General features: G+C 42.8%; 2 protein-coding genes across 2 annotated transcripts in view; both read right to left on the bottom strand.

Moving 5' to 3' along the window:
• Positions 1-12,820, bottom strand: part of LOC139343486 (SWI/SNF-related matrix-associated actin-dependent regulator of chromatin subfamily E member 1-like) — a 366,467-nt gene that overhangs the window by 231,819 nt on the left and 121,828 nt on the right. The window lies entirely within an intron of this gene.
• On the bottom strand, positions 11,122-12,332 carry hspb9 (heat shock protein, alpha-crystallin-related, 9). The gene is made up of 2 exons (XM_070981813.1): positions 12,073-12,332; positions 11,122-11,622 (listed from the first exon to the last, which is right to left on the bottom strand). The coding sequence occupies exons 1-2, from the start codon at positions 12,294-12,296 to the stop codon at positions 11,160-11,162; spliced, it is 687 nt and encodes a 228-aa protein (XP_070837914.1). The 5' UTR covers positions 12,297-12,332; the 3' UTR covers positions 11,122-11,159.

Genomic DNA, 12,820 nt, shown 5'->3' with positions numbered 1-12,820 from the left:
GTGAAACTAGCGGCTGCCTGGAAGGTGAGAAATGCATGTTCTTTTTGGTGTTCTGAAGCAAGTTAAGATGTAGAAAAAAGCGCAGTTTGTAGTAAAATGGCTGAAACGTGCAAACCAAAGGATGTTCCTTTATAGAAATGGAATTTTTTCAGCTGTAAAATACACTGATAGTGAGCAAGAGCAGAGTGATTGGTGTTATACTAAACTTTTAAACTTGAATGGGGAAAAAATGAGTATACTTGACATTTTCTTATTTTTCCAAACAGCTACCCATTCATACACTCTAATCTTGCTCTATCGCCACACTACACACAGAGAAAGTCAATAAAAGTAGTACAAACATGTCAGAGATTAGCTCAGAACCGTTATCTATTCAGCAAGCAAACACAGGAGCTAACAGCCCTACTCTGTGTGTGTGTGTGTGTGTGTGTGTGTGTGTGTGTGTGTGTGTGTGTGTGTGTGTGTGTGTGTGTGTGTACTTGACAGGGAATATGTTTGGAGAGGTCAGCACACCATAGTTCCTTCCACAAATACTTTTACCTGTGATAATGCGTTACTAAAAGGGCAATTACTGACTATGCTGTGCGTCTGTGTCTGCGTGTGTGTGTGCGCGCTCGTGCGTGCGAGACTGTCTACCCAAGACGTCACGTTTGTGCTGCTGATGGCCCTAACGCTAAGATCCAGCGTAATGTATAAAATGAGACGAATGAAAAAGATGCAAACAGATCTGATATCAGTGGCAGTAAAGAGAAAAGAACTGAATGACACTGAACAGGATGAAACTGAAATGACCTGGAAAATTAGACTGAGATGAAAACAAACAGAGATGCACACGACCATAATGAAGGATATTGACAGAAAGGCCAATTGTATGGTGAGTGTAATATTGAGCCTATGAACCTGCTGATCAGACTGTATCGACCTTTTCTATAATCTGATATTGACTGACAGGCTAATATCGAATGTTTGCTGCAGCCATATAATTATACATGGGGTTAAGGTTAGTGGCCAGCTGATCAATGCTAGTTTAAGAGTCTATAATCAATATTTTTACATCAACGATGGATCACATGACCACTTGGAAAAGGGTTCTTCATTATGATGAACCCACAGAGAATTATTACTGACTGCAGCTCCACTCAGCTCTGTGAGTGAGAGAGTGTTTGATTTCCATTCATCACGTTGTCAGAAGCACATTTTTGGTCAAAGTCAGGAAATTATCTACTGTTCAGTTAAGGAAAGAAGAAAAATATATAAAGAGAGACTCGCATATATATTTTTGCGAATCAATGTTAAAATCAGTTTTAAAGGATTTTTTATAAGCGTCAATATTCCTGCATGTCCATAACTCAGAAAAGACTCTCAGCAAGTTTTATTTTGAAATTCTAACCAGAGGTTGCATATTTATCATAGGAGTCCTGCCATATTTGACGCCTTTTTTGATGTCAGGAAGATGAAAGTCAGGAGTTCAGAGCCACTGTCTCCATGGATGTTCAGATGAGTGTTGGTTCATCAGGGTCATATCTCTCTCCTTTTCCCTTTTGCTTCCATATGCTCATGAAGTGGAGTCATAAAGCCTCTGGATGAGCATGGATTTTTGCTCAAATTGACCCACTGCTGAAAAATGACATTTTCAACTCGTGCAGATGTGCCTGCCTCAATTTGAGCCGCTGGTTTGGTGACATAGTTGTCGCTTGGGCTCTAATTAGACAAGTTAATGTCATTTTTTCAGGGGAACATCAACCTTTAACAAACTTAGGCTTTGTGAAACACAGAGTGGATTTACGCTCCTCTGCGAGGTAGCCCACAGCTTGCTGTGATTCCACTGAAATGACTTGATTTTCGTCCAAAGTCTTGTTGGAAGTGTTGGTGGGACTGTGACCTTCAGTGTAGGTGTGTTTTCTCACAGCAGAGGATGAGGCCGAACGCAGTCTGAATGCAGATTCAACGTGACAGCTCTTTCTCAATCGTTCTGTCTCTTATTGCCCTGGGCGGCCTGCCTGCATGTTGTGGCAGCACCTGCTCTCCCCAAGGCACACGTGTGCGCACCCCCAATCCCCAATCCCCAATCCCGAATCCCCCCGGTCTCTCTCTGTCTCTCTCTCACACACACACTGGTTCAAAAACCTCAAAGACCTGCAGTTATTGACTGATGGCTAAACATTATCTAATCAAAAAACAGTTTACAGACACTTTAGTGAGGTGTGAAATTGTGCGAAATGCCTAAAAATTACTCAGTGAATGCATAAATGAGTTAGTTCTTTGTGTCCCTTCAAAATGATGTTTCCCCATACAAAACCTATTTTAGTCAGCTGGTTTTGTCTTCATTTGTTCAGATTATTATACATCCATCTCATGGGTGCCTGCCTCCATCTCAATATAAAGGAGGTGAGTGGAGTGTAGTTTGGTGGGCTCACAGCCATTATACCTTCAACAGCTATGCTTCAGCGCACCTACACTGATGTTCATCATCATAGTTTGGGATATTTTAGCAACAACCTAACATTTGCTTATTAGCACTAATCACAAAGGTGAAGTGATGGGAAAGTTATTAATCCTGCAGGTATTTGATCATAAACCAAAGGAAGTTGTTATTGTGGCCTTGTTTTCTTGGTTGGCAGCACTCTCCAGTCCTTTTGCTCTGTCAGCGATAAACAGGATACAATTTCTCTTTTAACCATCTTCTCTAACGTTTCTTTTTCAACACATACACAATAAGACAGTACACATTACCCCCTCTCAGTGTTCACGCAGTAACTCAAGACGTGCCTCCTGTCACACTTCACTGTCCCTCCTAAATGGCGGGTGGGAACTCTAAGGAAAGGGGACATGGAATAATAACTTAGATGTTACACATGCAGATATATAAATAAAATAATAAAGATAATGGAATAAATATAACTATTCTGCAAGTCCATAACAATACGGTAGAATAATGCTACTGAAATATATATATAGTACCACAGTATACTGTACAGCTTAACAAACAACATACACTAGTATAGTAACTTAAGTAATTAAAATAATCCAAAAATGTGCACAGTAACTAAGGTTACATTATATTGTGGGACACGAATGTCTCAACCAAATGCACTGGCAAGACATTCAACAGTTATTCAGACTCACATCAGCCTCTACCATCAGGTGGTCAACTGGGAGATTCTGTGCTAATCCATCCAAAACATGTTGAAATTCAGTGGTGAAGTGAAATCTTTGACCTAAAATTTCATGGCAACTGATGAAAGATTGACCCAAGCAGTGGACCAACTGACCCACGCAGCCATTCAGAAAGCCACGTTTGCTAGAACAGCTGGCCGGCTGTGAGAAAGCTGCCTCGTACTGGCTCTCCTGTAGAAACACACTGTGCTCATACCAGGAATCTCCACGCTGGGGATGTGAACATATAAAAAAAGAAACCTGAGAAAGAGCATGTTAGTGTGTCCGCATCAGTGTGCGTACGCGTGTGTGTATTTGTGTCTGATTGTATCAGCAGCAGTCTTGTAAAGGTTAGAGTCGCTGAAAGCGTGGAGGAAGAGTGGCAGGAAACATTTAACCAGCGCTGATAAAACAAACAGTTCTGTCGCTGTCACTGCGCGTCACTCACGCTGACACACGCCCACACACACACACACACACACACACACACACACACACACACACACACACACACACACACACACACACACACACATAACCCCAATGTTATTAATAACTTATGTTATTAAGTACATGTATGCACTTACACAAACAAGCACAAAAACAAACACTCATTCAGATACACACAGATACACACCTATGCGCGCACTCACACTCACACTACACACACACACATACACACACACAAATGCTTTTAAAGCCCATCTCCTGTCTTGATGTTCAGGAGCCTTTCGGTGTTTATTTAAGCCTGTGATTCTTCTATCCGTATCTCCGCTCTGTCAGGACAATATGACAGCCAGACTTCACTGATAACCAGCCGTATCAGCACCAAGAACAACACATCACTCTAATGGACCCTGCTGTGTGTCTGTGTGTGTGTGTGTGTGTGTGTGTGTGTACTGTCACGTTGCCTCTTATTGTATATTTGTGTATGCTGTGTCTGCCTGATGTGTGTGTCGGTCTTACGCTCAGTTTCTTCTGCATGTCTCTGTTCTGACTGCAGTCATGGCACCATGTTTTAAGTATCCGAGTTATGTGCAGTAAAACGTGCCTCAACCATTTCATTCAATTTCCCAACAGCTAATATAACGGCCGAGGTTAATGAGCTTAAATTCCATAGCCACATTATTACATTTTTTGTTTTCCTTTTCACCACCATGCAGAAAATGAAATTCTATCTCACCACAAATGAGATTATCTGTTCCTGCTGATTAACAACGGGGTGTTATCATAGCTTCTTTTAATATCAGCATCTCAACAATTAGCAACACATACTCTAAATGAAAAGTGCTTTCAATACCAAAGAAAGGAAAATCGAAGAAAACATTCTTCACTAACTGTTTTAGGATTAATGCATATGCAGGACAAATGTGAGTTTGAGAAGTATGTTTGGATTACACATGAAACAGGAACTGGACTGTTTTAAAGACCTGCTAGTTGAGCTTTTTTGAACTCAAATACTGGCAGCATGTGTAAAGAGACCTGTTTTTAACTTAATACAGGTGTCTGTGTCAGAATAATACAGACAGCTGCCCAGGAAAGCAATCAGGTAAAAAAAAAAAAAAAAAGGTAGAAAAGAAATTCTCAAAAAAGACAGAAAGCAGAGAGAAATGAGAGAGAATAAAGAAGTGGATGAGGAGCCCAAGGGATTAAGCGTATGGTAGCTTTCCTTTCGATCAATAAAGCTCATTTCAACCATTGATCTTCCCACGTTCTGCACACACCTGTTGGCCTCTTTGAGAATGGAGACAGAAGAAGTGAAAAAGGCAGAAAACAGAAAGAGAAACAACACCTTAAAGACAATGAAAGAAGCACAAATAAACTAGACCAAAGGGAAGACAATGCAAAAAGGGGATCAAGTAGAGGTTTTACAGAATTGCCAACTACCAAAACCAATAGATTTTAGCACCAGGTTTGAGCACAAGGCTGTAATAAAGCAGAGGCAGTGCATCTACAGCGGACATGCAGCGGGGGGCGCTGTGGGGAGTTGCTGTTGATTACTCTTTGCTGTCATGTGAGACGTTAACACTGTGCAGTGTGAGGCTCTAAAGCAGCAGACATACAGCAAGCAAAGGGAACATGGCTGTACGACCCAACGCTCAACTTCAAGCAGCAGAGTGGAAACGCTTTACCAGAGCAGACACAGACACACAGACACAAACATTTTCTACATCATGCCATGTTAAATAAACTGAATTTAAAGAAGCTGGAGAAGAAGAGACTCCTGCTGTCCCTGCAACTCCAGCTCAGACAAGCTGCTGGAGGTTTAGTCCAATCAGCTCGCAGCTCGATCAAGGACTCCGCTATTACCCCTACCCCCAAGTTGGTCTGGTCTACATTTGTTAACCCATTTAAAGTTATATTTGATGGTCTTTTGGCAAGATTTGTTAGCCCCAGTCACTCGCAGGATTCAGTCATAGTAAGCTTCACACACCCTCCAACTCTGAGCAAAATCAGGTGATTCCTGATTGTAGGTGCAGCAGTGGCTAGTTAGCCTGCTAAGAGGACACCACATGTAAATATTATTCCATTTAGACCACATCGTGAGCTGGTTTTCAGAGCTCAGGAAGTTCACTGGTGAACCAGGCTCTACACTGTATTGTAACAGGGAAACCAGGATCCAAGTGCAGCGCTGACTGGACAGAGAAGAGAGAGAAGAGAGAAGTACGTGAGTGAAAGTTGAAAGTCGTAGTCGGGGTCACAAAGCAGGGGTCTATACCAGGGGACTGGAGAGCAGGCAAGGTCAAAGGCAGGCAGGGTCAGTAACGGGATATCTGTTTGAATGCTAGCACTGGAGAGTCTTGCATCAGGGCTAAGAACAATCTGGCAAAGAATGAGACCCCGTTTACATTAGGGAAAACGCATATGTTTTCATGCGGTTTGGCCTCTCGTTTACACACAAGCAGAGTTTTTTTCACGGAAAACAATCATTTTTAAAAATTCCGGCCAAAGTGGAGATTTCTGAAAACGCCGATTATTTGTCAGCGTGTAAACTGGGTTAAATAACGTGTTAGGTTCCGAAACGTCACAACATGCGAATGAATCATTAACATCATGTGAGCGACCTATGTTTACACGCACGCCCATAGGTTTGGCATAGTTATGATGGTGTATTTATCGGGGTTCATGTAAACGACATTTTTGAAAACAATGTTGTGTGCACAATGTTATTTTTGAAAACGGAGGGGCCAAAATATCCATTTTCCAAAATACCCTGCTACGTGTAAACGTAGGGTGAGTGTGAGGGAGCAGCTTGAGTATGGTACTGATTGTGATGAGCCTCAGGTGTGTGCTGGCTGAGCAGGTGTGCAGATGAGGAAGAGAGTGGCAGCAGGTAAGGAGCTGGCAGATTGTGACATGTATACCGTATTACTTGCAATATGCTCTTCTAAGTCTCCGCTGTGGGGGTAGAACCTTCTTTGTCTTGAGGTTGCTTGACCGAAATGGAGCCATAGAAAAGATTATGACTCGTGGACCAAAGTTAAGGTTTTGTTGCAAAGGAGGACATCCACAGAATTCAAGGAGACAAAACGGATTGGAAAGATGTTAAAACTGGAGAAAGACTAAAACAAAAATCAAGGACACAGTAGACACTGTTAGTGGTTACTAATATATCATATATTAATATTTTGTGTGTTCCCTTGAGGCCTGATAAACATATTTTTCCCTCAAAATTTTCACAAAACTGATCTCTTTAGGATCGTGTGAATTGCTATATTTTTTTGTACATCACTGCCACTGTTGACCAATGGAGCAGTGACACTGATGGCAGGAATGTGTATGGTCTCAACTTTGCTCTGTGGTGCTACTCAACCTGTTCTGTTTCCAGGTCCTCAGACACTGATGCTTTTGTCACACCCCTCGGCGTCTCATACAGACACACTACCCTTAGCATCTGTACGAAAGCCTTTTTAACATGTTTAAGTTGTGTAACAGTCAAAGTTTGATTAGGTTTAGGCACCAAAACCACTTGGTTCAGGTTAGGAAAAGATCATGCTTTGGGTTAAAATATACATTTCTGTACGTCCCGCAAGTTAAATATATTACGTTACATATGTTATGTAAATTCATTCATTGCACGATTCTGTTTCTGGTGTTTTTCTGCCTTCTCCCCTACATTCTGTGACAGACTCCAACCTGCTAGTTTCATGTCCACTTCATGAATAAATGACTCTTGTTTTGCAGCCCCACAAATTTACGGCAAACTGAGTAAAATGCAGCCTCAAAGCCAGTAGAAGCAGACTTGCTTGTTTGCATTTTTTTTTTTTTTTTTTGCTAATGTGGCCGACGTGACAGGACAGTACAATGCTACTTTTGTCACCTTTGATGAATCAGTTGCCAGCATGACAAAACTCTAATGCCATTTGGTGGACATCGTGATCCAAAATGACTCACAGTAGTTGACAAAAACCCGTCCATGTTTAACATGGTGGCCCAGAGCTAACCCTGGCTGTGTCAGAGCGCTGCACTTCCCACACAGTAAACTAAAGCAGCATATAACCACAACAGTACTGTTACCATTCACGAGAAATGAAATCTTTCAAAACTAAAGATTGTTATTAGTTGTCTGTTTGATTGATTGATTGTGGTACAGATTTCGTCTTTAATAAGTTGTTTCACAGCGATTGTGCCATGAAGTCTTTCCTCCAGGTTAGGAACAATGATCTGATGTTTATTTAAGCCATCAGTCAGGCTGTTTGTAGTCGAGCTACACACACACTGATGTGTGTTAGAGTGATGACATACTTGTCTTATTGTGATACCTGGAAAGAGAGGAAGAATATTATGCCTGCAGGATAAATCGCTCAGCACCGCATGTTCACTGATGCTGTTGTGACGTTCGCACATTAGTCAGGTGAGACGCAGCTGCAGGCTGCGGCGTGAAACTTGTTGCTGGTTTATTATGGTATGCCTCTTGCTCTCTGTGTTTGCAGTGTGTTCTTATTTAATATCATTTTATGTTGAGTAGAAGTATTAAACCTCTGTCCCAGTGTGCACACAGTCACATTTTGCTGCCAGGCAGAAGCGCCCACTACTCATCCACAAATGCTCCAATTGGCTAAGCACTTAACAATTCTTAAGGTGGCCTGGGATCAGATTTTGACGAACACATGATGGGTAACATGGCTGCAGGATTGGTAAGACCTTTCCAGTTTGAGCCAGAATCAGATATAGCTCTCTCTCCCAGGAAAAGTGATTTTTTATCCATTAGACAAGTGGATAGCTAGCATAGCAAGCTCGGCAGCTGTGGACAGGCACACTGTTGTTGCTTATCGGTTATTTGGTTTCTGCATAGAAACCAGATCAAATTCTAACTGGATTGTAAAAGCTGGGAGTCCATCTTGTTGTGGGGATGCTAGAAGAATGGCAGCAATCAGCACCTTATATGATCTGACTTGGGAAACTGATGCAGGACTTCATAGACAAGACTTGGGATTTATTCAGCTGGTCCTCTCGTTCTCTACTCGCTCTCTATTTCTGTCATGGCAGACAGTGTTGACAACGGTCGTCATTTTCTTTCTCCTCATATAACACCAGCACTGCAAAATGTTTTCGTCGTTTTTGTCTCACAGCAAAGTTTCAGACCGCACAGTCTGAAACTTTTATTTTTGAGTAACATTTTTGGGAATAAAACTTGCCCCAAACAAAGAAATGAGGAACTTACCAGAACGTTAAGGTTGGTTAACCTGAATCAGCCCGCTCTGACCAACAAACCTCAGCAAAAAAAGAAAGATATTTCAGATAAGAATGCAAAAATATTGTTGTTACATGAAGCTCAATGAGCTACTGCTACTGCCTCATGGTATCTACCACCTTCTGTAGTTAAAACTACCATACAAACCTGTTATTTTCTCACATATTTGACAGCTTGCCCCTGCTGCTTACATCACTGTTTGCAAAGTCACATTGGGCGACACTTAAACTAGAGCGCACACAAGGATAAATCAGATTATCGAGATGAGAGTGTTGTATGTTTAGAGGGAACTGTCTGCATGTGTAAACAGCGTCCTCCTCTGAGGAAATCTCTTTGCGGGAGAAACAACATTTACAGGCTCACAGACTGAAAAATCTATCAACATTATGACCTCATAATGGCCGCCGTGGACAGTGTGCTGTCATTTCCTGCCAAGTGTGTGTGTGTGTGTGTGTTTGCGTGCTGAAGTGTCCCAGGTGATTACAGGGATGCAAAGGGAATGTCATTTGCAAGTCTTGCAGGCTTTTCTGTACACACACACACACACACACACTCATTGTTGCGGACATTACATAGACTTGCGTTCATTTCCTAGAGACATACACTGACATTTTGTCCCCATAAGGAAGGCGAATCTCCACAATGTGACTGTGTGAAGAGATTTATGTCCCCACAATATGAGTAATACATTTTCACACACACACACACACACACACACACACACACACACACACACACACACACACACACACACACACACACACACACACACACACACACTTGTATCTGTATCATTCGTTTGCCAGTAAAAAGCACTCACTCTGGAGGACGTCATTGTACTCGTGAGCACATTTGGTCCTTAACAGCTGCATCAATGCAAGAACGTACGCACTCATGCACAAATAACCCAAATAACACAAACACACGCACAGTCACAATCACATACACCTACACACAACAAACCCCTGCAGAGCCTGTGAAGACATTTCACTCTGGGAGGACAACTAGGAAAAATTCGAGGAGAGGCAGAGACAGTGGGAGTGAGAGTCACACAGAAAGATTATTCAAAGGAAAGATGAGGAAAGAAAACTTCAATAGAATAGAAATGTTAGTGGTTATCACAGAGAAACAAAACTGTGGCCATGCCCGCTGACTACAACTACAGTGCAAATGCTCACCCCTTTACTGTGCCTTCAGCCATTTTTGCTATGGATGCGGCTGCAGCCATTGCTGCGACTGTGGCTGTTGTTAGCTATGGCTGTAGGTATTTCTGTGACAATTAACCGTTGGCTTTGACCATGACTCTCCGGCTACTCGTACAGTACAAAAGATAATAATGAGGGCTGCTGACCTCAGATTCATTCAAAGATGTTACCGAAGAAAATGCACTTTTCATGGGGACGACTACATCTATCAAGCAGATAAAATCACAAATATTTGCATGGCTAGATACTGATAGAGATACGTAAGAACTTTTTTATTCCTGAAATAATCTTTTAAAAATTGTCTATAGGTTTCTGACTCTTCTCTTCTCTTCTCTTCTCTTCTCTTCTCTTCTCTTCTCTTCTCTTCTCTTCTCTTCTCTTCTCTTCTCTTCTCTTCTCTTCTCTTCTCTTCTCCTGCCATTCTTTGGCTTCTTTCCTCCTCATGCCTTTACTTCCTCTCTCCTCTGTCATGGCACCCTCAGGGATGGAGTACTCATAAAACATTAAACTGCTGCTTCGGTGTGCCACCTGTTCCAACAAAATAACTTGTTGCCAGGAAACCAAATGTCACTGGAACCTTTTAAAGTTACTAATTTTGTCACCTGAGGGGAGTTAAACGTAATGCCAGCATTTAGAACTCTTCTACTTCTTTTCCTCCCTCTCTCTCTCTCTCTCTCTCTCTCTCTATCTCTCTCTCTCTCTCTCTCTCTCTCTCTCTCTCTCTCTCACCCGCTGATCCATCCTCTCTCTAAGCTGGTTTCTGGCACCATCATGTGGTCACAATAGTCCATAACAAAGGCATTCATCTCTTTATTTAATAAATCCCTGCACCGTGCTGACGCCGCTGTATGAACAGAATGTACATTTTCTGAAAATCAAACACTTTATTTCAACAGTTTATACAAATTGCAATTAATTATAAAATAAATATTCTCTTCATTTTGTAATGGTAAACTTAACACATTATAGACAGTCTTTTACTGGAAGTGTGTGTATGTATGTGTGTGTGTGTGTGTGTGTGGTGTGGGGGGTAAAAACATATATAATTCTATGTAATTAAAAAAATGTGTTTTCATTCAGATAGTATGTGTGGAGTGTGTGCATTAGTCTGTGTGTTCCTCCTCGTCCTTGTCCTTGGAAATGGGAAATTCCAGCGATGTCCTGAAGCGAATGGGCACCTGGCGCTCCTCACTGATTGGCTGCTTGGCCACGGGGGCATGGATACGCAGCTGTCCATCATCCATCAGGGAACAGGAAAGGCCGGCCAGATCAAGGTGAGCAGGCAGGTTGATCTTCCGGGCGAATCCCATCTGAGATGAGGCTGAGGAGCAGAAGGAGGCGCAGGAGGAGGAGGAGGAACAGGACTGGCTCTCTTCTGCTCCGGCCTGCTTCATGGCCACCACTGCCAGGCTCCGCCCCTCCAGTTTGACTGTGATGTCACTTGGGGCGTAACCACGTGCATCAAGGGTCACCAAGAGCTCGCCGTTGCTTTCTGTGGCCTGCTGAGCTTCCTTCTGCAGCTCTGTGCTGGGACTCTCTCTCTGTGGCTCTTTATCATCACTCAGCCTGAAAGAGAATCAGGATCTGGATCAGAATCAGCTCCTTGACCCCATGACTCCACTGGTGTCTAAAGCCTTTTCAGACCTGCATGGTTTATTTCACTTGATTCAGACTCTGAATCTGGGATACCAGAGAGTGAAATCAACAGTTACTACCAGCTAGCTAGAGAATGAATCAAGGTCTGATCTGGCCTAATGATGAAGTACACAGCCTTCTTGATATTTGGTGAGACAGGACCTTCAGACAGGATCACAAACACGTCTAACCATCCAGAATCTGATGAGCTCACAGGACATTTTCACAAGACTTTCAGTGATGCATTTTGGTGGACTTGAAGAAACACAATGAGTCAGCTTTACCAACTCATATACTAATTCGGACCAGGGCACACCAGCTCTGAAAACACATTGCCAATTAGGTGTATCCACTACTGAGATACTCAGCTACTGCACAAACCTTGCCAAAGTGGAGGAAATGAGGGGAAACTGGTGAAGTTTGAGCAGCTGGGGGCCATCGTGGAGCTCCCTCAGGAGGTTGTCGGCCAGCTTGGCTCTCTGGTAGAAGAAGTCTTGCTGTAGTGAGGAGAGGGCCTCGTGACGCAGTGGCCACAGCAGCCTCTCCTGGCTGAAGAAAGGGTCATCACCGAACAGGCTGGTCAAGGCTACGTGCTGGGCCATCATCTCAGCGTCAAAAGAAAACTTGACCTTGTTTGTAAAGCAACCGTTGTGGATCGTAGCCTCTTGGTAGCACAGCTTGGGTGAACAGTCAGAGCTGAATTTCCAGGGTTTCTTCTTCGTGCTACTGTTCTGTCAGGTTGGGACGTTACACGGGACTCCTCTTCTTTATATACCCCAGCTGTCCTGATCCGTCCCTCCCTCCGTGCTATTTGCACCCCATGAGGTCACTGCTGTTTGTTCGCGTATGCCAGGTCAGGAATGCCCTGCAACTCATCAAAAGACTAAAGACAGCTCATGGTCACATCCTGTTTGGGTTTGTGTGCATGTGGCTCTGTTCACATTGCAGTCCTATACCTTCTACCTCTTAATATATGCTGCAGGTACAGACTTATTAAGTGTGTGAGCAGCAAAAAGATTGACTCATTGCCCATTTTTCATGTCGCAGTATGAGAATACCTGGGATGATAATGAAAAGAACTGATGGGGTGTGAAAAGACTGTTCTTGGCACTTTATTCAGTAAATGTCT

Source organism: Chaetodon trifascialis, chromosome 15 (assembly GCF_039877785.1).
Source record: "Chaetodon trifascialis isolate fChaTrf1 chromosome 15, fChaTrf1.hap1, whole genome shotgun sequence".
In the NCBI taxonomy this organism is placed as follows: domain Eukaryota; kingdom Metazoa; phylum Chordata; class Actinopteri; order Chaetodontiformes; family Chaetodontidae; genus Chaetodon; species Chaetodon trifascialis.
This window is presented reverse-complemented; position numbering and strand designations above follow the sequence as displayed.